General features: G+C 41.1%; 1 protein-coding gene across 1 annotated transcript in view; it reads left to right on the forward strand.

Annotated features, from left to right (window-relative positions):
* Positions 1–24711, forward strand: part of SPEF2 (sperm flagellar and cilia associated 2) — a 164814-nt gene extending 140103 nt beyond the window's left edge. The window contains exons 30-36 of the mRNA XM_081825990.1: positions 777–883; positions 1589–1771; positions 8060–8152; positions 11565–11744; positions 18208–18444; positions 18642–18764; positions 24421–24711. Coding sequence (XP_081682116.1) covers positions 777–883; positions 1589–1771; positions 8060–8152; positions 11565–11744; positions 18208–18444; positions 18642–18764; positions 24421–24510 — 1013 coding nt within the window. The 3' untranslated portion in view covers positions 24511–24711. The remainder of the gene's footprint in view (positions 1–776; positions 884–1588; positions 1772–8059; positions 8153–11564; positions 11745–18207; positions 18445–18641; positions 18765–24420) is intronic.
* Positions 24712–25756: the final 1045 nt, after the last annotated feature.

Genomic DNA, 25756 nt, shown 5'->3' on the forward strand with positions numbered 1-25756 from the left:
ATCCAGTCATCTAGACAGACATTTTTTAAGCAGATTCATTTATTTTGTTTTCCTATTTCTTTTTTTAATGCATGCGCATGCAATTTGAAATGAGAGACAGACAAAACAGACTTCTCTTTTGGACAGGGTAAAAATAGATTAATGTATAAAAGCAAAGTACTTAAAAGGTTAGTGATCTTTTATGAAATACTTTGGAATATTGAGCCAATTGGATAATTAAATTATCACTTCCAATCCAGTAACTTAACAATTCAAGTCTCCCTGCATTTACAAAAACAAAACAAAAAAATAATCTCTTCTGAGCCAAGTACAAAATGAGGATAAATGTGTTACCTTGATAACAGTGGTGATTTGTGTGCATTTGAAACACCTTTATCCCATACTCACCAAAATATTTTACTCTTGTCCTCTACTGCATATAGGAAAACTTACGGTTGGTTTTTTTTTTTAATTCTACTAATTCTACTCTGAGCAAAAAGTCAAAGGAAGATTCCGAATTAAAGTATAAATTCTCAGTATTTTGCCCAATCTGAAATGATTTATTACCTGGCCAAAAAAGACATTTTAACTTAGCTGAGACACAATAATGAGAGTGCCTCAGGAAACTTGATTATTATTCTTATGTTTTTAAATGTCTTCTGTTCTCTAAAGGCTACAGTTTTAAATAATATGAATAAAGTGATTATACAAATATCCATTTTTGTTCTCTTTTAGCAAAAGAAACAAAGTCCCTGTCACATAACATAATTGGAAAAATATTTTTGATTTTACCGTAGGCATAATAGGACATAAAGCATTTACTGACATCCTGCTGGATCTGGTAACCCTAAACCTTGGGACAAACAACTTACCTGGTAGTTGGATGCACCTCACTCAACCCGAAGTAAGCTTCCATTTTGTTTGGGTGTCAAAACTCTGAGAATTCTTCTTATTTGATTAAGTCAATAGTTTTAAATCATCAGTACTTGCCATGTCTGACATTCAGGGGGCAATCAATAAAACCTGAATGAAGAACAAATGAGCTTGAATGTAAGATACCCTTTGTGTGTGTCCAGCATTGAAAGAATGAATGATGATGCTGACAGTGAATGAAAATTATAGAGCCCAGGAGGCTCAGCCTGTGAGTTTGTATCTGTTACTTCTGGAGGGAGTGATCCTGACTAGTAACAGGAGATGATTCTGGCAGTTCTTGCTTTTCAATGTAATCTGTTCCTTAAGAATGTACCAGAAAACCAAATGGTTATAGTATATCCCTACAGGCTGCAGAGCCCTTGCACAGCCATTTCTAGAATCTTTATCCTCACTCTGTTGAAAAGGTAAAGTGACCAGAGTCACATGTGTAAATTTGTTGTGTAACAGTAAACAAAAAACCCAAATGTGAAGGAAGCAAAAAGTGAAACAGTGTCTAAGTTCTGTCTGATGTGGATTGGTTGGTAGAACCAGAGGGAACAAACCTGAGAACTGACTCTCTTCACCAATATAAACTTGTCCTTCCTTCATCTGAATGTCTCATGAAGAAACATGAACTGAGAGAGTTTCAAGGTAGAGTCATATGAACATTCCAATGGCATTTCCTGTTTTCTTCTAGTTGCAGGAGTTAACATCTTTATTAATAGTAAACTCGGAGTTTGTGGACTGGCGGAAATTCCTATTAGTAATCTCGATGCCTTGGATCATACCCATGGAGGAAGAGCTCCTCAAGACCCTGCAGAGGTTCAAGGCCGTGGATGAAGAGCAGCTGGGCACCATCACTTTCGAGCAGTATATGCAGGTTGCTACCAGGGCCTGGTGGCACTAACACTACTGGAGTACTTTTGACCTAAGAAATGTATTATTCACTGGTCTTGGGCCAGCATTCTGCCCCTCAGGTGTCCATGTCTGGGCACCCAGAGGCAGTGCAGACACTGTCCAAGTCCCAGGTGGAAGTCTAGCTTCCCTAGGGAAAGGGTCTGGAGAAAGAGCTGCTAGGAGAACTAAGAGCTCTGAAAGAAGTCACAACAACTTCATTGTCCTTCTCCTAGCTCCTACACAGTGGTCCTTAACCTTGGCTACAAACTAGAATCACTTGCAGAGCTTTTAATACGTCTAATGCCCAATACCCAATACTCTGGGAGTAGTAACAACAGTACTACCCAGGGAAATGAACACAGGGAGAGGGGAAGGGCTTTTTCTCCATTTGGTCATGAGCATGGTGAATGATGAGATGGTTTGTGACAAGTTAAGTTTGAAATGTCTGTGAAAAATGCAGACCGAAGCGTCCAATCTGATGCAGCAGATGCAAAACAGATTGCAAGTCACTATCATGTAGGCAGTGATTAAATTTATGAGTGGACAAGATACCCAAAGGAAGTGTGGAAAGTGATGAATAACTCAATAACATGATACCTGGCCATTGGCCTGGGCAGGTAGGCCATATAACACGTGACCTTTTCCAGAGCAATTTTGGTAGAGTACAGAATCCAGATTGCAGAGGATTGATTATGTGAATAGGTCTCTAGGAAGTGAAGATAAAAGTCAATTCATTTTTTAGAAGTTTGAGTAAAGAAGGAGAATGAAACCCCATAACTAAGAGGGCCTGAATTACTTATTTTGTGTCTACTAATTGAAATCATCTTATTGCTCATCTTTTCACATTGCTGGTAGACACAAAAGATGAAAGTGATTATAAGGTTCTAATTTTGAAATAGGGTAATACTCTTTAGGTGCCTGTATCTTGTGTATATTTCAATATTGAAAGAGCACATCCCTTCCTGCTTCTCTTTTTGTCCTTAATTAATGGATGGCATGTGTATAGACAGCCCCTGGCGTTCCCATGCTTGTGCTGTTGAGCCAGAGGAAATAATACTTGAATATGAGGAGGTTCCTTCAAGGCTGGTCAAGACAGGTGCTTTGGCTGATTGGGCTTTGATAAATTTGCTTCCCAAGTAGAGCAATTTATAGATACTACCACTGACCTCGACTTAAAACTTGTGAAAATGATTTTGTCTAAAAATAAAAACAGCAGAGCAAAATTTACTCTATTTTCATCATGGGCTTAAGTTTTTAATAACTGAGCACTTGCAAAATTACCAACCTTCGCTACAGTATGTGCCAATTCCCACAGGATAGCAATTTAAACATCCTTTTGTACAAACATGAGACGAACAAAGGATGTTGGCAACTTTTACCAAAATGCTGAGCCAAAACCAGAAAGCTCCTTTACCAAAAGTATAAATTTCTTAGAGAAAGTTGGTGGCTGCATTTAAAAGAAAGAAGTACTTATTTGAACACCTCCTGTGTTTGGGGAGCAGTCCATTTCCCAGCTCAGCACTCTCCCCCACCCACCCAATTCCCAGTCCAAGGAGCCCCAGGATAAGAAGGCCATTTGGAAAGGCCCACTTGGTCATCCCACATGCCTTTCAGAGATTTCCAACACTTGCTAGCTCTCTCTCACACACACACCAAAAACAAAACCAAAACCAAAAAAAAGAAAAAAAAGTTATATGGCAAATGTCAAAACCACTTCTAGAGCAAAATTTTATGAGATTTGTAAAAATGCTACATTAGAACAGTAAGGTAGAATAACATGCATCGCTGAAATGGAGTTCTCTGGCAGAGGAGGGCTCTCTACACTGCTTTTTATTTTGTTTGTCTTTTTCTTTTCTTTTGACTAATTGCAAGTTCACCACAACAGCCACTTAAGAGTGTGCTGATTTCCCCAACTTCTAAAATGGAATGAGATAGCTGGTGAAGTCAGCTGGGCTGTGTACCTGGGCTGAGCTCTGCGAACACAAAAGCCTGTTTGCCCTCTACCCCCAGCCCTCCTGCAGCTGTCACATGCTTGCCTCTATGGTGTGAGGAGGCTGAGCCACTTCAGGTAGGATTCTGTGACAATGAACTCTCAGCTCACCTTCTGTCCGTGAGAATGCATGTGATTACAGGGTTAATGAGTCAGATGTTCTGGGATCCAAACAACACAGTGCTCATTCTTTAAGGAAAAGTAAAAAACAAAACAAAACAAAAAGACTTCAGCCATGATATGGGAAACAAAGGCAGAAGAAAAATTATTAAATTTCCTTACTACCTACAGCCCATTGACTAGTCCTTGAAACAGGCAGAGTGACAGTCTTCTAGGGACACAACTGCCTTAATATTGATACTTTGCTGGGGCGCCTGGGTGGCTCAGTTGGTTAGGCAACTGCCTTCGGCTCAGGTCATGATCCTGGAGTCCCGGGATCGAGTCCCATATCGGGCTCCTTGCTCAGCGGGGGGTCTGCTTCTCCCTCTGATCCTCCCCCCCTCTCATGTGCTCTCTCTCTCTCTCATTCTCTCTCTCAAATAAATAAAAAATCTTTAAAAAAAAAAAAAAAATATTGATACTTTGCTGAGGGCAAAAGCCAATCTTAGCCCAAGCCCCAGGACCCTGTAAGTTTACTTTAACATATAAAAATTCCTTTGGAAACTTCCTTTATCTCTACTCCCCAAGATACACATTGGCAATCATCCCCCAAGTATATGACACACCCCTATACATCTGAAGGGTCTCATGACTGAGTTTTTACTAAACAGTAATAAATGACCTTTCCTAACAATAGCTAGCCCCCTCAGGATCCTGAAAACCTTGTTTCCAAAACACCTGGGAGGCTTACACTATCCTTAACCTCCTCCCAACTTGAAATTATATGAATGGCCACTCCTCATGACCCCAGAACAGCTTTCTGCCCACAGGTCCTGTCCCAGAGCTTTAATAAAACCACCTTTTTGCACCAAATACGTCTCAAGAATTCTTTCTTGGCCTTTAGCCTTGAACCCTAATGTCTTTCCTGTGTCAGGCCATGTTTTAGCAAGAGAGCACAAGGGACATTTCCATCTTTTAAGGAGAAGTCACCTAATAATCCAGTGACTCATGATATGGTTGACAGAACCTTGCTTTATCAATTTAAACCCTACTATCCAGGCTCACATTTAACATTTCACATTGCTACAATTTTCACGGATGACTTCTTAAAAATCAGAACTTGTTTTCCAGTCAGGTTATTTTTTTTCCTTTCTAATGTGCCCTTCTTTTGTGAGAAACACACAATGTTCTCATTTATGCAATATCTTATATTTTTAGTAAACTAATATGAATGAATCCTTGGGTTTAAGGATCAGGGAAAATTCCTGTGCATCGAAACAATTAAACATGGAATTGAGAGTTGGTTGAAAAATGGTAGGAGGAATTGGGATCCAATCTCTATTTCTTTTTTCCCTTCTAGCTTCTTTTACCATTTCCTCTTTGTCCCCAGTTTCCAGCAATTTGATTATTGTGTTCCTTGGTGTGGTTTTCTTCATGTTCTGCTTGGTTCACTGAGCTCTCAAATCTCCATGAGTTTTGTAGTTGTTGTCAAATTGGAAATTTTTCAGGATTTTTTTTTTTCCTAAATATTTTTTCTGCACACCCACCCCATCTCAAAATCCAATCACATGCTTATTGTCCCACGGGTCACTGATGCTTGGTTCATTTTTTTTCCAGTCTTTTTTCTCTGTGCTTTACTTTGTATTCATTTCTATTCCTATGTCTTCAAGTTCACTGATCATTTCCTCTGCAGAGCTGACTCTGTTATTAATACCATGCAGTGTTATTTTTCATTTCAGATATTAAATTTTTTGTCTCTAGTAGTTCAAGTTGGTTCTTTTTTATAGCTTTCATTTCTCCCTTCATTATGTGCTTGTTTTTTCTCTATCTCCTTTAACAAATGAAATATATTTAGAATAGCTGAAGGAACATCCTTCTCTGTTCATTCTATCATCTGTGTCATTTTTGTGTTTGTTGTTATTGATTGGTGTTTATTCTGACTATGGGTCATATGTTATGGCTTTTTTTGCGTACCTAGTAACTTTATATTGGGTGCCAGATGTTGTGTATCTTATATTGTTGGGTGCCCAATTGTATGGGCACCTTTAAATATTGTTGGGCCTGCAGTGGTGTTACTTGGAATCACTTCTATCATTTCGAGGTTACAATAAGATTTATAAGGGTGGGTCCAGAGTGGCCATTAGGTGAGGGTTAATCTGGTCCCACTGCTAAAGCAATTATTTCTGGGGGCTCTCTCCAGTGCCTGTGTTTGAGGAGATCCTTCCACTCTGCTTGGTGGTAATATAGACTCTTCCTCTCAGCTCCATGTGAGGCTCAGTAATTGTTCAGCTTACTCCTTTCCTATGGTTCTTTCTCCAGCTTCTGGTATCTTCCACAAACACACATCCACAGATTGGCAAGTCAAGACTTATAGAGATCCCTCTGTGAATCCTTAGAGCTTGCTTTCCCACTCAGTGCATTGCTAGTATTCGGCCCTGAAAGTTCTAGCCATCTTGGCCTGCCTCAACAACAAAATCTGTCTTCTCAACTCAGAAAGACAACCAGACTCTATTTGGATGCCTCTCCTGGTGCTGCAGCCTGGGAACTCCTTCCAGCCTAGAACACTAGTAGGACTCCTTGGTTGCTTCCCTTAGTTCAAGAATTACTATCCTGTGTTGCCTATCGTCTAATGTCTGGAAAATCAACTTTCAGATATGTTGTTCATTTTTCTTGTTGTTTAAGTAATTCTGAACTTTGGTGCTCCATCATATCCCTTACCTATGTTCCTCATCAGTCTATTCTCCCATTGAGTGGTACTTACCCTCCACAGATTAGCTATTGGGCAAGGGTCTCCTCCTGGTCCATGCAAAAGCATATTCAAAGCCCAAGCCCATGCTGGAACTTACGCTTCTTCTGAGTCTTCTCTCACAGGGTACACATGGCCAGCGTCTCCTTTGTCCCAAATGAAAAGAAACCTTTGGGGGCTTCATCCCCTTACAAGTTATCCAATGCCATTCCAGCCTTCTCTCAAAGCACAGGTGATCCTTGGAAGGAAAGAAAGCATACAGCATAGGCCAGAGTCAGGTTAGACAAGCTAGTGGCTCTTGGCAATAGAGTGATGAGAGTAGGTGTCACTCTGGAAGATGGTAAGAGAGCTAGACTTGGGAACAAAATGCATATGTATATGAAGTGCTTACCATGTACAAAAATCAAGGTTGGAATGACATATTCTTTAAACCCAGGGAATTTATACCTGATGTTCAACAGCAGACATGAAATGGCAACACCTAAAGGAATGGACTAAATGTCCATTGTGTGGTATAAACAAGTCAAATTGGAGTTCAGAGGCAAGATCAAGGAGGGCATCTATAAGGATGTGTGATCAGAACAGAGCCTAGAGAGAGGTGCAGATTTACATGGATGGACAGGAAGTCGAACCTGGTAGGAGGGATGATGTGAACAGAAGAGCAAGAGTAGGAAATGGTTCCAAGCAGAGAATATGACAGATTAAAGTTTTGAGGAAATTGATACAGTTGCATGGTACAGGCTGAAAAAAATGAGACTGGAAACAAAAATGACTCAGAGCTTACTAGGATGGCCTATGACAGAAGTAAAGAGGCTCTACCCCAAGGTAGCAGGAGTAGGGATGGAAAGAAGGAAGAGAAGGGAGAGACATTGTGAAATAGGAATCAGAGGATTTGATAATTGGTATCACATATGGGCTGAGAAAGAGGGATGTCATTACAAAGTAGGCATTGAGTCAGTCACTCACTCAATGAAGATTCTTCCAACAATGTGCTCCAGCACCACACTAGGCTCTGAGAATAGATAGTCACACAAAGGGGACATGTGGAATGTGAGCTAGTGTTATGAGTGAAGACCCCTCCAGAAGGTTGCCATGCAGGCAAAATCTAGGGCAATGACCTCCAAACTTCATCACATGTCTAACAGATAAAATATAGCTAGCATCCCCAATATGTGGATTTTCATTTATAAATTGTACATGTGTACTACTGTACTAATACATTACTTATATTATCAAATTTTTAAGAATAAAGATTATATAAGAATGATATCAAAATATGTGTAAATGGAAGTTCTAGGATTTTTTCCTGCATCCCCCTGGTTTTTGAACCCTATTTTGGAGACCACTGCTCTAGACTGTTGAACAAGATGGATTCAATCCCTGTGGCTTTGAGAGGAATGATACTTGAATAATTTTCATTTTTATTTTTTGTATAGGCTGGTCTGTGGTTTACAAAAGATGAAGATATAAAAATTCCAGACAATCCTCTTGAACCCTTGCCATTCAATAGGCAAGAGCATCTTATAGAGGTAATTACTGAGATCCTTTAAAAAATTTACTACTATGACACTGGTAAGTTTCTTTGTCTTTTCTTCCACTTGTGTAATATGTTTTGGATTTTACCCCCTGGCCCCCAGTTCCTTTACTGTATCCCCAGAATGTAGACTTTAATGTTCATAAGGTGGCAGCACAGAGAAGTTCTGGGGGAGGAGACAGGGACCAAAATCTTAGACAGAGTCCCACTGTTAACTCAGTGTGATCTTGAACAAATTTCATAACCCTTCAGGTCTCACTTTCCTCATCTGTCAAAGTAAGCTGCTGCTCAGCACATTTGTCTCTGAGGGTCCTTCCAATTCTAAAAGCTTAGGGTAAGAACTGTCATTTTACCAACACAGTAATCGCCCCCTGCCTTGGGATACATCTCAAGACCCCAAATGTATGCCTGAAATTGTGGGTAGTACCAAACCCTATATATACTGTTTTTATGAGTCAAACTTATAAATTAGGCACAGTAAGAGACTAGCAGTAATAGCTAACAATCAAATAAAACAACTGTAACAATGTTCTGTAATGAAAGTTTTGTGACTATGGCCTCTCTCTCTCTCGCTCAAAATTTGTTATTGTGCTATATCACCCTCTTCTTGGGATGACGTGAGATGATAAAATGCTTGTGAGGAGATGAAGAGAAGTGAATGACATAGGAGTTGTGATGTAGTGTTAGGCTACTAGTGACCCTCTGATGATTGATCAGAAGGAGGATCGTGTTTCCAGACTGAGGTGGACCACAGTGGACTGTGGGTAACTGAAACCACAGAAAGCAAAACCACAGATAATGGGGACTACTATATATGTTTTTATCCATTTCTCTTTGATTTTGATTAACTTGAACAACATACCAAGGGTTCCATGACCCATCAGATTATTATTATCAATACTATTATTGCCAATAATGGTATTATTAGCCTCTATCCCTGAGCCCACAATAGAAAGCAGGATCTTAATAAATGTAAAGTACTCTGGCTTCAGTGTAAATGTTTAAAATATATGTAACACAACCAAATTCAGTAGGATATGAGAAAAGTTGAGTGGTGGATTTAGACAGCTCAGCAAACTAGGTGTATCGATAGTCCAATTTTCCAGCCAGCCATTAGTTTAAAACTGCAGTACAAAATTGAACATGACTCCAGTTATAGCCTTAAAGTGAGCAGTTCCCTTCAATTGGATGCATAGTATCAGAGCACCTCTCCCATGATAGCAGAAGAGCATATAAGAGAAAGGGGTCAAGGAGTCAACAGAGTCCAAGACCTGAGACTGGCAGGTGTGGGGGCAATTTTTTGTCTTTGTTGTGGTAGGAGTTTTCAATGTAAAACTGGAGGACTGAGACCAACCCTGTAAAGCCTTTGGAAGGCCATGCTCCATATGATTTGTGAACAGCAGTAAACAGGTTCTCTGACGACTGCTAAGCAGTGAAGCAGGAAAGGGACTTTGGGTGCCAAGGGAGGGAGTGGCTCCCACCTACTGGTGCCCAGACTGCTGGAAAATGCCTTGGAGGAACAGAACAAAGTTGGCAGCAGAGGCAGGACCATGAAGCCTGAGAAAGTGGGACAAAGAATGGCTGACGTGTGTGTGTGTGTGTGTGTGTGTGTATACGTAGGTGCGCATGAGTGTGCACCCATGAGTGTCTGTCCAGAGGACAGAAAGGAGTGGTGTTTTCCACCCCTCAATGCCTCATAGACTGGATGTTCAGGATTACATAAGTCTCAGTGCTGTTAAACTGGGATTCAAAGCACAGATTCCAATGCTTGCAAGCTTCAAGGTCTTGATGAAGTTACCTAACCTCTCTGTGCCTTGGTTTATTTTACTCCCTCTCTGGCAGGGTTGTTGTGCAGAGTGAGTGATTGGCACATAGTGAGCCCTATGTAAGTGTTAGCTAAACAGAAGCTAGTCATGCTAACTATAGTTGGCTGAAGGATGGTTAATGGTTAACATGCTAAAGAAAGGTGTACAAAGAAGAAAGATAAAACAACAAAATAAATTTACCCCTTTGGCTATAATTAGAATAAGAAAGACCAAATGGGGGGGAGGTTGGGGAATGCCACACAGAGAGGGAATTCTGAGGGTTGGGAGCCCTGGGCTCTGTCACCAGTTCTGTCATGACTCACTGTAAGACTCTGTACCCTCTTAAGAAGAGGGCTTGAACTACAGTCTCAGGTCCCACCCAATTTCTCTGCTTTGTCACTTGTGCTCTCTGTGACCCAGGGCCCACCTCTGAGCCACACTGGCAGGGACTCCTGGAGACAGGCCATTAGCACTATCCATGGGCTTGAATGACCCCAGAGTCCCAGGCACTGAATGGAAGGCCCTGTTGCATCCAAGAAAGGAACCTTGAGATGGGTCTGTGTTGCAATCACAGTGTTGTCCCCTGACAGTGATGGTGTACTTCATGATGACTGACAAGGTTCCACAGGTCATGTCCTGGCTTCCCAGATTCCCACACACTCAGTGCCAAGAGCAGCTATTCCAGTATTTTAAAATCCTTAAAGATTTCCCAAGAAAAGGCGATTTAATTTTGCCATAATCAAATTCACAGATGTCTTAATCTCTCCACAGCTTCTATTCATGTGAAATCCTTCTATTACTTTGGGCTGGTAATATTTGTTGAAGCCAGGTTTGAAATACTAGGTGTTTGTTAACAGATCCCAAATGCCTATTTCCATCGCAAACCTCCCTTGCAAACCTCCTACATGCAACTGCCCATTTGACATCTCCACTAGAATATTCTAGTAGATATTTTGAACTCTCCGTGTCCAAACCTGGTACCTGAAGTCCCATCCCGACCACCCCACCATTCCCATCTTCACCCAAAGCCCCGATATCCAGTGGTTAGCACACTCTTTCCACCAGTGTGAATCCACAGTGGAAAAAGTCACTTACTGTCAATAGATTAAGTGTGGAGTTCAGAGCAGTGTTGGCAAGTTGAAAGATTTTAAGGGCTAGACCCCCAGTGGCTTTAGGTGTCACTTCCCCCTCTTTCCACTCACCGCAGGGAGATCTATTGGAAGCATTACATTTAGGAGTCAGAGCCCAGTTTGTCAGAGTGGTGATAAGGATAGACAGAGAGGTCCTTGTTCTGTGGCTCCCTTTTCCTGCTTAAAATGTAATCCCCACCACCTTTATTGGCATATTCTTTCCTAAATATGTTGATACCATTGATTAGCACATAATTTTCTTTAACATTAGGATTTTGAGCCTTACTCTTCTGTTTTTTAACTTAGCATATTCTCCAGTTAATACTATTCATTACCTATTATGTTTACTGATTCAATCCTCAGAAAGCGACCTTATTCCAAAGCTCCTGGAAGGATCCTTCATTGTCTGTCCATCTACTGCCTACCCATTTTAAGTCTTTTATCTTGGATTGAAATTCTTTTTGTGTGACAGTTTTTCTTTAGGCTATTTGCTGACCATGAGAAGGATCCACCTCAACTTGACTACACACAGATGCTGCTTTATTTTGCTTGTCATCCAGATGCTGTGGAAGGTGTCTATAGGGCCCTCAGTGTGGTCATCGGGACTCATGTCTTCCAGCCAATCGAAACTCTCCCTGTTATTGCAGAAAAGGTAATTGTGTTCCAGAAATGGACTAGCTTTGGGGTCCGGAGGGGATGCCAGAAGACCCTAAACTTCTAACAACAGAGACTCTGTTTGTTTCATCTCTGTATTTTTCTGGGTACCTAACACAGCACTTTACACATAGGAGGTCTTCAATAAACCTTTACTCAATTGGATTAAGAACTAGAGACCCACTATCCAAAAAAAAAAAAACACACCTTTGTAGTAAAAATCAAAATTGGCTCAAAGTTTCTTGGTGGAATCCAAGTTTGTTCTGTAAAGGATAGCCTTTATTTTACATGAAGTGCTGATCCTTACAAATGAAAAAGAAGTGGGCATCAATCCAGTCTATCTGTCATCCTATATGGAAATTCTATGTGAAACAAGTTCAGGCCTCAGATATCCCACATATATGTGACACTTGATAGTGTTTCAGGCCAAAGCCCAGCCACCTGAAATCCACAGGTACCTTGTATCTCCTGCATCCAAGGACAAAGAAGCTTAATAGCTAATAAAAAAACTCACATTCCCTTTTAGATTTCTAAAGGATTGGCATTCCCTAGCTTTTTTGGGATGGAAAAGCCTCAGAACAGGAGGCTAACTAATGCATTTATTAGGTGCCCATTTGCATGACTTGTAGTATTCCCCTGATATTTTGGGGACAGAGCTATGGTCCTTGTAATGGAGGACCTCGTAATGTCCTTCTTTTATGGACAGAGGAGAAAGAGGTACTGCCCGGTTCAAACTCTGTAGATGTCATAGCCACACTTGTTTGCCTCTCATACATGTCTGTCAAAACAAAGTATGCTGCGTTCCCTTAAAAAAAAAAGTGGAGGAAGTTTCTGTGACAGCTTTCACATATGTGAAGAAATAGACCCTCTTAGATGTAACCCTGAATTTTGGCCCTGAGCAAATGGACAAAAGATGTCCTTCCCCTCCCATCAGGGCCAGAGTGAGGCCAGACAGGTACCCAGGAAGCTGACCACTCAGGGCCGTTTGACCCGATGTGCTGTAGATGTTACTTCAACACTTAACACAGTGGCAGAAAGGACAGCAAGAAATACTTGTTTCACTCAAGAATTCTGTCTTCTTAGACAGTGGAAAGTCAGTTTCAGCTTTCCCAAGTAAATAAGGAGTTAGATTCCAACCACCTCTGTTGGGCCTGCATTTGCCACTTCCCCAGGGATGTTCCTGTCTCCCCGTATAGGTTGGGCCTCCCTGAGCTAACTCTGGCATGGATCATGGCCTGCCAGGAGGTCTCAGTCAAATATCTATCTTCCAGGAGAGCTTCCCTGACCTCAGATGATGTCAGGCACCTCCTGTCATATGTTTCCAGAACATTCTGTGCTTCTTTCACGGTACTCGTCACAGTAACTACTTCTTCAGGTCAGCTTCTTTTCTAGACTTTAAGCACCCTAGGGCAGGGAGGGGCCGTCTGTCTTATTCTGAACCGGCCACAACCCTGAACCCGAATTACTGGCACAGAGGTCAGCAAAAATTTCATTGAGTGAGTCAGCTAATTAATTAATTAGCTTTGTAAATCAGGCTCTCTGCATAGCCCTGTGATCCACAAGGGATACAGAAGAGCCAAATTTTCTCCCCCGAAGGGACTGTGTGTAATTGCCCTCATCTGTGCAGAAAAGAATGGAAGAACAATGTCCCAAATGTGGAAGGAACACAATATAAAGGACAGATTAACACAGGGTCTTACTGATCAAAAACAGTTTTTATACCTTCTTCTTTCCCACTTCCCTATCTCTGTTTTTGCTATTGCTTCCACCTGAAATACCCTTCCTCTCATCCTGAAGGATCCAAGGCCTTCCCATTAGCCAAGGCCTTTTTCACCTACCAGATGATTCATGAAACCTCCCCTGATACTCAAGAGCAACACTGAGCATCCTCAACTGGGCCCCCTTATATTCAGATTCTCCCTGACAGGGCTGAGTACCACTGCATGCATACATGCATTTATTCAACACATATTTATCCAGCTTTTCTGTGTACTGGAAACCACCCTTGACCTGGGGATAAAGTAAGTAACATAAAGACTACATCGTATGCTAATAAATGCTACAGGAAAAAAAGAATCTAGGGAAAAATACAGGAGTTGGGGCAGGTTGCAATGCTGGGAAGAGCAGCAAGGTAATTGCAATTCTAAGTAAAGACAGCAGTAGATGCCAAAGCCCTAATTCCAAAGACCAGCCATTGCAGTTGGAGAGGAGTGAGCTGGAGGAGAGTAGTAAGAACAAAAAGTGACGGGGAGAGGGCCCTGAGGGCCACTGTAGGGACCTTGGCTTTGACTCTGCCAAGAGATGAGATGAGAAGTTATTGGAACATGGCCATCTGATTTAAAATGTATGGAGATCTCTCTGGCTGCAGTGTTGAGAGCAGACTGTAGGGGGATGAAGGAGGGAAGTAAGAAGAACTAGTAATTCAGGCAGCAGTTTGTCTGTTGAATACTACTGCTAAGTTATTTCTACCTTGAGTTGGGGACAACATGTTAGCTGCCACATAGCAAGTGTTCAGTCAGTGTTTGTAAACATGGCATAAAAGAAGGGAGGAAGAGAGAGAGGAGAGGAATGGAATCCTGTTTCCAAGGTAGAGAGGAGGTGAACAGACATTCCCAGGAGAGGCAATAATGGATCCAGGAGGCTGCAATGAGCTGAAAGGTCCAGGAAAAAGGAAGCATGTGCTAGAATTGTTGCTATAGCAACAGACAGCTGCCTGGGTGAGTAGCAGCCAAGCTAGCTAGCACAGGAAGGCTGCATCCCCTGTCCCGAAACCACTCATTCACAGAAGTTAGTGCCCCACGGGGAAAGCAAGCCCCTGGAGAGCTTCTCTCCAGAGCTCTTCTAAAGTCCAAGGACACTGCACAGGAACCTCCCCACAACCACTGCACCACACAGGTGGAACCATCCTGAGGGGCAGGGGGGCAAAGAGCCTGCCTATGACACACCACACACAGAAGCCTGTTCCTGGCTCGGGGAGAACCCTAGGAGCTTGAGTTTTTGAAATACAGGATCTGCCCACCTCCCTCATTCTTGCTCACCCCTTGTTCTTACTATCCTGCCTCAAAATTATGCTACTCTTACTGTGCCCTTTCCAGCTCTGTTCTAGTTTCCTGGGCAACCTCTTCCCAGGAAGCCAGACTGAGCCTGCTCAGAAATAACACCTCCAACGGATCCACATTCACTCCCAAGACATTAAATCAGATCTCTGTTTTGCTTTCCGCATAAACAACTGGAAATCTCCCCAATAGTTTATTCTTCCTTACTCCACTCTGTGACTCATGCTGTTATATTCAATGTGTCACAGACCTTCTGTTCAAATCCATGGCTCCTTGAGTAATTTAAAAGAAGCTCAAGGGCGAAGCATTCATGAGTATGCACTAGTCCTAGTGAAGCTCTAAATAAGTTGACATTTGGGAAAATGGTTCATTCTGGCCTGCGGGGTTATGGTGTAGGAATTCAGTAAATTGTAAGCTTGAAACTCCCACATTTTGAAGATCTTGTTAAAGCATTTAACAGATGTTAAAGCAGAGCATTTGAGATGCTGGGGTTTGAAACATATAAGTTTTCATTCCATCTTACTGTTTTGACGCTTTGCCCATATCGGTCCCAAGGTCTGACCTTTTGTTCTGCCTCTGAGATGTGGGAATGAACTGATTGAATGACAGAAATGCATGGCCAGGGGCACCTGGGTGGCTCAGTCGGTTAAGCGACTGCCTTCGGCTCAGGTCATGATCCCGGAGTCCCCGGATCGAGTCCCGCATCGGGCTCCCTGCTCAGCAGGGAGTCTGCTTCTCCCTCTGACCCTCCTCCCTCTCATGTGCTTGCTCTCTCTCATTCTCTCTGTCTCAAATAAATAAATAAAATCTTTAAAAAAAACAAAAAAGAAATGCATGGCCAGGCACCATTCTGGGGACACGTTTGTTGGGAGATCTCGAGCCTCTGAGAGGTAACCGAGTGTGACATCGTGTTTGTTAGCACCACAGTCTGTCCTGCGGCTCAGATGCTAATGTGACTCACACAGAGTTTTGATGCCACTAGTAATTGCTCGTTCAGAAGCACTGGCTTTTCTTCAAACTGGCATCGCTGGTTTTGTTCACACAGCCACATTCAAAATTGTGATCTTTCAGAGATGTCTGTTGGAGGCCTCTTCTCTTGCACCCTCCACGATCTCACCAGGATGCTGATCTGGCTCCTTTGGTTCCCATCCCAGCTTCCCCTCTCTTCCTGCCCTCTCACTGAACCACTAAGTCTATTCTCTCTCAACCGTATGGAGAGCAAAAATAGCAAAAGCATCCTCTGACATTAATAAGAATTCTTCATTAAAATTTCAAATGTTTAAATTGTTGTGTTTTGGTAATAATTCATTTGTCCCAGGATGATTGTATTGGCTCTCTGAAAAGTTAGTCCCTCTCTAATTATGGAAATAGTGGAGAGAGACAATGCTCTTTCCCTGTTTAATTTAGGTATCACCTGCTCATCTAATCTGACTAGTCATTTGCTCACCCACAGGTTCTGTCTTTATCATGTCCATGCAGCATTTATATGCAGTCTCAATAGAAATCCATTCATCCTACACCACTCAGCAAGATGTTTTCATCTTGACTGTGTTCATTTCATTATACTAAATGTTCTATTGCCCTGGAAAACTATTGATAGGTAGCCAGTGTGATGATCCTCAAGCTTCCTAGGTGGACATGAAAAGGCCAGTTTTACATTTCTGCAATGTAACATTTCAATCGTTTAAAATAAAGAAGAAGTTGAATAGATAGATAGATGATAAATAGATAGGTAGATAGATAATAAATAGATGATAGATACATAGATGATAGATAGATGATAGATAGATAGATGATAGATAGAGAATAGATAGATATATTTATACTTAATTCCAAATTCTTCACCTGATAAAGCATTCTCTTTCTCCCTCTCTCTTAGATTAGATTAAATTCCCAATTTACCAAAGGATATAGAAACCCAACCCACACAGAGCTAAAGCAAATGCAACCTGTCTTCATTACACTGCTCACAGCCCCTACAAATCTCCTAAAGGGACTGACAACTATCAGAGGCTTAATTTGCTGCTGTATCATAATCCTTTTTATACCTGGGACTCTATTTGGAAAGAATTTGCATGATTAATTAACTTGCACGTAATACTTCTACTGAAGTGAATATTTATAGACATTGGATCCATCCTTTTATTTAAAGCCTAAATTTAACATTTTTCCTTTCTTGGGATAAAGGAGAATCAATATTCAGGTGTTTTCTGACATCTGACCCATCAACATTCTAAAAATGCCCATTTTTCTATGGCAAATCATCAAATATCAATTATGTCATCATGAAACACACACACACATAGACACTTTTATTACAGTAAATACAAGAAATACAAATATGTAGAGTATTTGGAAAGTACAAAACTAAGTGAAAAAGAAATCACCTGTTCCACTATCCGGAGGTAACCATTGTTTTCTCTTTACTGTGTCTTCTTTTCACTAATAAGCATAGATATATAAGAAAATGAGGATCCTAGTGTATTTATTATTTTCTTTTGTTTTCTTTTTGCACTTATTCTGTGAGTGTTTTCTCGTGTCACTAGGTATTCTTCTAAACCGTACTTTCCGTGGTAGTATAGTATTCCATCACAGAAATACACTATAATTTATGTCATCACTCCCCATTTTTGGAATTGCAGATTTTCTGTGTTTGTTGTAAGTAACACTGAACAAACATCCATATACAAAAGTCTTTGTGCACACTGATATTTCTTTACAGTCAATTCCTAGATCTGTAGTTACAGCAACAGGCAGGACTATTTTTCAGGCTTTTGATAAATACGAAATTACACCAGAAACAATGTACTCTTTCCCATACTCACAGGGCCAGGGCCTGACTTCTTGGCTCTTGGACACGTTTCAAGGAGCGGCCATAGCAATCCCACCTCACTTTCCACATTCAATTTGTTTTCTACCTTGCCTTCCAGTGTTTAGTTGGATTTAACCTCCAGTATAAAAACAAACGTTTCGGAAGCTCTTAGAATCTATCAAGCTTAAGTAATTAACTTGCCATACCCTCTCAACTATAGTCAATTTCCAAAGCAAATCCTTTAAAAATTGACGTTCATGTACAGAAGCCTGACACCAGTTACACTAATTCACTCCAGTATCCATTTATGGAGGAATCCGAGGTGCCTGGCATGCAGTAAACCGAAGCATGTATGGTGAGTAAGAAACGCCCCACACAAGGCATCTGTAATCTCCAGGCAGAATTGGTCTAGATTTTTGATGTGATCTCCAGTGCAGCTAGCACATTCTCCTCTATATTTGTTTGGCTAGGTTGTGGGAGGCACCATCATTTCCTTGCATGAAAAGTATGTGGCAACATTGGCGTGTTCTAAATGTCTCCATTACTGGAAAGACTTCAGTCCGGCTTCATATTCTCTTCATTTAATCATGCAGATCTCCTCCTTGACTGACATGAGTCCAGTTGAGGAATATCCTGAACTCGAGGGAAACTTTGTGAGTGAGGAAAGGGAACTAAGAGAAGACGGGGAGGGAAAGGAAGAAATCCCTGAGAATGCGAACACTGAAAAGATTTCCATGGAAAAACTACTCAAAGTGTTCCAAGGAGGAAAAGAAGTACAGGATGCTAACAGATTTGCCAGCCACGTACAGATAGAGAACGCTTACTCAGAGGTTGGTTAGATTCTTTCATAAAAGGGGCAACTTGTACATAAAAAAAGTCACCCTCAAGTTTTAACATAGTTTCATGGAAGTGCTTTCAAATGTATCATGGTATAGAAATTATGGCAAATTCCTTTATTAAGTAAAATAAGCTTTTAACATCTGCAGGACTGTAAAGTTAATTAACTTCATTTTCTTCTTCTTTAAAGAACTTCGTGAAAGTATTTCAAGACCTAGGTGCCAAGAATCTGGAGCCAGTTGAAGTTGCTGTTCTTCTGAAGCATCCTTTTATTCAAGATCTGATTTCAAATTATTCAGACTATAAAATCCCTGTGAGTATTACCCAAAGGTGTCCTAATTCAGTTGAGCTTAGGATCAGGACATGGTGGGACATCTCCAGTGTGGACTACAGAGACGGGGGAGAAGCTGGAGTTGGCGAAACCAGGGTCAGGAGAAGCTAAGCTGGTAACAGCATCAGCCCAGACAGGCCAGCCCATGATACCCAGAGGGTATCAAGGTCAGGGACAGTAGAGGTAGCTGGCAGTACTGTGGATGATGCTGTCAGCATTATGGAACTGCCTCATTAGGCATGGGGCTACTTTGGACCTAAGACAGAAGGTTAAAGTCGATGAGATTAAAGCTGGGTGAGTGGCCATGTTAGTGTTCCGGATCATCCCAGCTGCCTAATGACTGGCCTATGACTGAAGGGTATGGGGAATAGAATCCCCCTTTGCCAAAGAGAACTAAGGAGACCGTGACCCCAACCAAGTGCCAACGTATTCATTGCATTCTAATCATGATCCACATGGTCTGTGTTGTGCATATGGTGACAGTGCGCATGAAAGCCTGGGTGCCAGTTCCGTCAGGGAAGTACTCTTCAAGATGGAGAAACTGAGGACAGAACCCAGCAGACTGGACCAACTCAGAAGGAGGGAAGGAAGAAAAGAAGAGCCGTACTCCAGAGCTCACAGTAACCCAGCCATTCTGTACTACATATGCTGAATGTGCATCCGCCATGGCAGTGCCTGGTCTCCAACAGCAAGGGCCAAGGCCAGCAGAGGCAGACCCCCGTTCACAGTGGGGCAAGCGTACAACCTCCTCACATACCAGTTCAGCCGCATGAAACCTCCTTATTTGGCTCCTGCTAGGTGTTTATTGGACTATACAGGGTTTGCTCAGTTTCAGATAAAAGCACTTTCACTTTGATAAAATGAAGCTGATCTAAGATGCATTACTCCTGACTTCTCAGTGATAGACCTCTATGCCCAGAAATGAGACTATTCCAACTTGAATCTCTACAGACCTAAATTGGTTTGTTCTAAATTGCTGATCTTTTTACATAGAAATTGTATTACGTATGTTGGTAATCGTTGAAATTGATTCTAACAAGCTAGCAGACTCTCATCCAGTAGTGAAGTGTGATTAGAGCCTTTTAGAACACAGGCTCAGGAATCAGAAAGTCATGGGACTGAATCTCAGGTATACTACTTACTAGATACCTGACTTTAACTTTCTGTTCATCCCAGCTTTCTCATCTGTTAAATGGGAATAACAGCCATTCCTATTCAAAGGAGTGTGGTGAGGATGAAATGAGACTGTGCGTAGGAAGCACACAGCATGGTTCCTGACACTCGGCAAATACTTCAGAAATGATGGCTGTTAACAATCACTCTTCACGACTGAGCACTTATTACTGAGGCTAGTAATGTAAGTTTCCAGGAGAGACAAAATGAGTACGAAACTCAGTTTCTGTTCTCAAACAAATTCCACTTCTGTTTGCAAGAGAATTTTTACATGCAAGAATTACCAGAGAATGATATAAGGTACGCCACCCAAGCAAAACATTATAGGAACTCAAGACATAGGACACTTTTTTTGTTCCAGAAGCTGAATCTTCAAAGATGACCAGGATTGTTGAAAGTGGAGGGACAGGAGAGGACGTGTACACGGATTTGCTGTTGGGATGGACAGAGGACAGCATCACAGGGAAAAGGAGAGACCTGTGCCAAAGGCATGAGCAGAGGACCGTGTGGGAGGAAGGGGAGGCCAGGAGGGCTTCTGAGTAGGGGCGTGATGTGACATCATCTTCATCCCAAAGTGTTTCTTTGTCTCCTCACCATATCATACCATTATGTCTCTACCTTTAATAGGGCTCTTAAAAAAAGAGTTGTGCCTCTTTATAGAAATAGGCCAAAATAGTTGGAAACATGGTTAGCATTCCACAAACATTTACTGTTTGCATACAAACTGGTACATTACATGTCCCTTTCCGGTTTCTTATATCACATATTTTCATTAAATATGAAATTAGGAGGAGGAGGGCATAGGTCAGTGTGACCCTAGAGTTAGTGGGGACAGAGAACACCAGAACTAGACAAAGGGGTGGAGAGAGAGTCGCCAATTGTGGGGATCTACCCCCCCTTTGGCTTTCCTCTGGGCTAGCGTCATTCTGTATAAAGTAGATTCCAGAGCTGTATGTTAGAATTTATCTTATATTAATTGCCAAGAACCAGTAGGAACATAAAATGATGCCACAATTTTTTCCTCCACTAATGGGAGGAAAACTCCGTACAAAGTCAGGCGATTTGGGAACGTCTTTACTCTGGCCAGACTAAATATGATTAACTTGCAGAAAAGATTCTCTTCAGCATTTTCCTGAGAAAAGAAAACAGCCAATGGATGACTGCCTCTGAAAGGCAGCCCCTTGAAAAAAGCTTTCCTAGGGAAAGCTGGAGTCCATGGGGCTCTTTTTCATTTATGCATTGCCCTCATTTTGGAAGGAATTTGATCAACTTGCCATACACCTCACTGCTGACACTTTGGACAGTGCAGTCCCTCTGCGCAGGACTGTCTCCAGCATGGCAGGATTCTGGGCCGCCGCCCACTCTACCCCAGGAGCACCTGCACAGACGGACTACCAACACCATCTCTGCACACTCCCCAAATCTCCCTGGGGTGCAGCGTCCCTCTCTGGCTGGATCCAGCCAGCGCGCGGTGTCTGACCGCCAGGGAGTCAGCCTCCCTGGACCAGCAGAAAGAGAGTTAGACTGTCTGTCACCAGTCGGTCTGTCCATTCACTCCTTCACTGCCAGAGCGCTTCGGCAGAGTCGGCTGTTTCAGCGCCTCCCTCCTCGCCATCACCTCTCCTCCCGGACCCTCCCCCTCAAATCCATGAGAGGACAGAGGACTACGTAAGTGGGACTCATTCGTATGACTGGGAATCTGAGAGTTGAGACTGTAACCTAAAAACCTAAGCCCTGATATTCTAAAATGAAAGAGCTTCCCTTTCTAGTAAGAAGTTCTACTCTCCTTTTCACAAAGCAAAAAAGAAAAAAGAAAAGAAAAAAGAAAGAAAAGAAAGATAAAAATAAAGGAAAGGAAAAAAAAAATCTCTGAAGATTCAGTTTCTGTCAAAGCCATCCTGTCACCATTTCTGCTCCAGATATCCATGTGCAAGTAAATAGATCACATTTTAAAATGAACTTTAACCACAGTGATGTTATTTGAAGATCTTTCAAGATAAGTAGAGCAAAAACTAGAATGTGGTTTTTCAGGTTAAAATGTTGTTTGCTGTTATAAACAGTGGGAAGTGAAGGTTGTTTGCCTGATAGCTTGTGTTTACAAGGTTTGTGTTTGGAAGCAGCAACATTTTAAAATATGTATTTGAAATATCTGAGTATTTGTAATTATTTTGGTATGTTTTATTTTTGCTCCTATTGGGAGGCGGCCTGGCTTTGTGGTTGAGAGAGTGGGCCCAGGAGCCACGCTGATTGGGTTCACACCTACAAACTGTGTGACCTTGGGCAAGTGACCTCATGGTGCCTTGGTTTCCCCATCTGTAAAATAGGGTTACCATACCCTCATAGGGCTCTTGTATGGATTAGATGACTTAGTACATATAAAGTGCTTAGCTCAGTGCTTGGCAGGTAGAAAGCACCCGATAATAAATGTTAGACATTATGAATTATTATTACTCTTACTGTTACTGGTTTGCTGGTAGTTGCAGTGCCCAGGAAATATTTCTGAGCCATGTGAAATTATATGTGGATAAATAAATAAGCTAGGGCATTTCATCTCCTGAATTCAGTGTCTGCTCTTTGAAAAGAAAGAAAAAGGCTTTCATTGTCTCAGTGCCATGATGACAAAGAGTCCAAACTGGTGTCCCAGAAATCCCCATGTGGCCACTACCTATGGGGAAAATCCAGATTTTGTGTTGGATTTTATAGTCATTCAATCAAAGTCATTTATTTAATTTCTACTTTCATAGATCTTATACAAAGAGGTCATTTCAAGTAATGTTCCTAAATTATTAAGAAAATGCTTTGGTTAAATAAATGTAACAAGATCAATGAGGACACTGTAACTGGGTTGTTAGTGAGCAAAATCAATTAATTTCCCATGACCAATATATTTAAAATGTAAGTGAACACAAGATTTCCCACACCAACCTAATAAGTGTAGTCTCTTCTAATGAACACATGCTGACTAAATGTAGATTATTTTTAGCAAACCTGTAAATCCAGCATATATCCTTGAAATTAAGGTTTCCATTCAATAGGAGATAATAATAAATCTTTTAGTGTTAAAATCCAAATACCACAGGAGAATTTCTTATAAGTACATGAGTTGGGACCCAATTAATTATGTGAGGACAAAATGATTTATTAAGGATGACTTGAAGGAACTCTCATCCCACTGTAACTTCAGGGTATCTGACTTTAAAATATTCTCCAACCTTCTCCTTTATCTCCCTAACAAAATATGATGGCTGCTTCAGCACTTCGTGTTTTCAAAGCACCCAGGTCAAACATTTCCAGACTCTCTTGGCTTTTCTCCAATAACTGCTACTGAAAATTATGGCCTCTGACTTCAACAGCAAACTTACCCAGGGCTGGCTTATACATCTGGAGCTTATGATTTTGTCTGCGCTGCGGAGTGTCAGGTGATTCCAGGTCAGCTCACTCCTTCATCCCCAAGTGAGCATTCAGTAGTCAGCATTAGTTACCTTAAGTACACTATTCAAAGGAGACGTGTTATTAACAACTGTGGTGGATAGGACCAGAAAGGTCAATGGTGAGCAGCTGTTCTTTTTCACATAGTTCACTCAAGTTTGACCTCTGACTGCAGGAAATCTGTATTTTCAAAGAACAAGGTCTCACAAGAAAATGATTCACTATGATTCCTGGTAGTGACTGATAATAAGCAGTGTGTGTCACTTGGCAGGGGTCAGCTCAAATAGTGAACTAACTCATGTCTTCTTGCATAAAATGACCTCAGTCAAATTGAAACCTTTGAAACTCAGCTTTGAAGAAAAGAAACTTACATTCTTAAAGCATTTCCCTAAATTTGTGGGGGAAAAAAAAGAAACTGCATATATATAATTCTACAGTTTCCACGTGTGTTTGTACCCCTTCTATATTTTGATGCTGTTTTAAATTTATGTTTTCAATGTCTGTGATGTAAAATGTAAGATGCTGGTATTTTAAATGGATGAAAAACAAATCTTCTATTCCTAATATTAAAAAATAAAATAAAAACATGGAGAAATGAGACAATCTCCCCTCCAAATAATCTGCTGGTCTAAAATTCTACAAATCTGTAGACATGATTGATTTGGCATTAGAATTTTTCTTTAATACAAAATAAATACAGTTGCTCATTCATTAATAGGGAAGTAACACTTTGGCTTGTTCATTATGTGCCAAACTATGTGTAATTGCTTTTTACAAATGTTATTTAATCTAATAAAACAATTCCATTCATTATTAGATTAGAAAACAAAGGCTCCAAGATCTTTGATATCTTCCCAAGGGTACAGCCAGTAAGTTGCAGGGTGACATTTAAACTAAATAGAGCACCATTTTCTTAAAGAAAAAATAAAAACAATTTACTGTTTCATCACTCCCATATTATGATCATTAATTCTAAATCACTAATTCTAAATCACTTATTAATATTTGTTATTTCTCTTTATATCTCTTCCTTTAGGATATTAAAATAATTCTCCAAAGGAGTGAGCATGTACAAGGAAGTGATGGAGAGAGATCTCCTTCGAGACTTACAGAAGAAAAGAAATGAAGACAAGAGTGTGATTTTTATAATTTGACAATGAATCTTGCAAACATCAATGTAAACAAGGTGTTGGTCATATATGTTGTCATTGTAGGTATAGAAATGACCCCTACCAGGTTATGAGGAGCAATGAAAAGGGGGCCTTCCTTAACTCAGAGAATATTCTATAATAAACCTTAATTACAGAGCAAAAATCCAAAGAAAGAAGGAATGCATTTTGAAGTGATTCTGAAAATAGACGGCATCAGACAATATGTTCAAAAATAAACACACACATAAGTCATGAAAAGTCCCTCTGAGAAGTAAGGAAACATTAAGCAAACATGGTGAAAATCCCCCGAAGCTCCACATCAGGGAAGTACTGATATGTACATTTTGTCGTTCTTGCTCCACATGCAGTAGAATTCTAAGGTCCATCCCACTAGCCAAAGAGAAGGATGCATCATCAACTGCTGGTACAGCCACCTCCTATCATCTATTCCTAACCCTTTCCTAATATAATACAATGTTTCTCAAATAGATGGATGTATTTGCACAATTATATCTGTTTACTTATATAAATTAGTGACTTAAATTCAGTGATACTTATCTCAAGAAAATGTTTTCTTTTTAAGTGAGTGATAAATGTATTCTCAGTGGTGAGCCTTCTGTGAAATCTCTGCTTGGTCTCCATCCCCTCCCTGGCTGCTCCTTCTGAGGCTCCCTGGCGGCTGGATCCTCCTCTCTTTTCCTCAACCTCCAAATGTTGGAGGGCCTCAGAACTCAGCCTCCTCCCTCTACAGTCAATCCCTGGATGACTCGTCATTTCCATTACTTTGTGGGTATTATAGAGGCTAACGCTGAAATTTCTAGTCCCATCATTCCCTGGAATCCAAACTTCGCTCATACTACCCATTTGATTACCATATTAATGGCTCATAGTCATCGCAAACTCAACCTGTCCAAGCCAACAGGGGGAACCTTTCATAATACAAGTGAGGTCATGTCACCCCTCTGCTCCAACCCTCTATCGGCATTCCATCTCATGCAGCATCCAGCCCAAGTTCTCGCCTTAAACTTATCCCTTGCTACCTTTCTGATCTCATCTCCTGCTGTTTTGCCTCTTGCCCACTCTACTTACATTACAAATCCACCTTGTTGAACCTAGAACATACCTGCACACTTCTGTCTCAGGTCCTTTGCAGGTACTTTTTTCTCTGCCTAGAATGATTTTCTCCCAAATATCTGCATGACTTGTCCCCTCACTTTGTTT

This window comes from Leptonychotes weddellii, chromosome 7, assembly GCF_054177405.1.
Source record: "Leptonychotes weddellii isolate Sample4059 chromosome 7, ASM5417740v2, whole genome shotgun sequence".
NCBI lineage: Eukaryota > Metazoa > Chordata > Mammalia > Carnivora > Phocidae > Leptonychotes > Leptonychotes weddellii.